Source organism: Chrysochloris asiatica, unplaced genomic scaffold (assembly GCF_000296735.1).
Source record: "Chrysochloris asiatica unplaced genomic scaffold, ChrAsi1.0 scaffold00482, whole genome shotgun sequence".
Lineage (NCBI taxonomy): Eukaryota > Metazoa > Chordata > Mammalia > Afrosoricida > Chrysochloridae > Chrysochloris > Chrysochloris asiatica.
Window position 1 is genome coordinate 314,531 of NW_006409000.1, and position 502 is coordinate 315,032.

Sequence of the window (502 nt, forward strand, 5' to 3'; positions counted from 1 at the left end):
CATAAATAAAATTATTATTAAGTATCTAAATAAAGATTTCTATAATGTATAATCCAGAGCAGTAGGAGGGTAAGAATCTGGGAGCTCATCTTGGTGCTCAGATCTTTACTTATCAAGTCTCTTCAGTATCAATTGGACATGTTCATGGAACTCAGAAAATGTGGGTGCTAATCTGTGGAGATTTGAAAATTATATGACTTAAAAAGAGATGGGTGACAAAAGGAGAAATACTTCATAGAACCACTACTGTAAAAGACTAAGATAAAGAACCCATACTAAAGGTGTGTGTGTGTGTGTGGGGGGGAGGTTATTGTTGGTTACAGGGATGTTGGGGGTGGAATGAGGGGAGGGAGAGGAAGGTGGACCACAGGGTAGGGAAATGACACAGGATAGTTTGGGTGCTGGGGGAGGGCAATATGCAAAAAGGGGTAGGAGAATGGAAGAACAAAGTGGATGGGAAACATTTACGCAGGTTTGCATGGGCTAATTGTTGTTGTTGTTG

The 502-nt window shown here is 40.6% G+C and overlaps 1 protein-coding gene across 1 annotated transcript in view; it reads right to left on the reverse strand.

Annotated features, from left to right (window-relative positions):
- LOC102837697 (immunoglobulin superfamily member 3-like) overlaps positions 1–89 on the reverse strand; it is a 41,743-nt gene extending 41,654 nt beyond the window's left edge. The window contains exon 1 of the mRNA XM_006877322.1: positions 55–89. Coding sequence (XP_006877384.1) covers positions 55–89 — 35 coding nt within the window. The remainder of the gene's footprint in view (positions 1–54) is intronic.
- Positions 90–502: the final 413 nt, after the last annotated feature.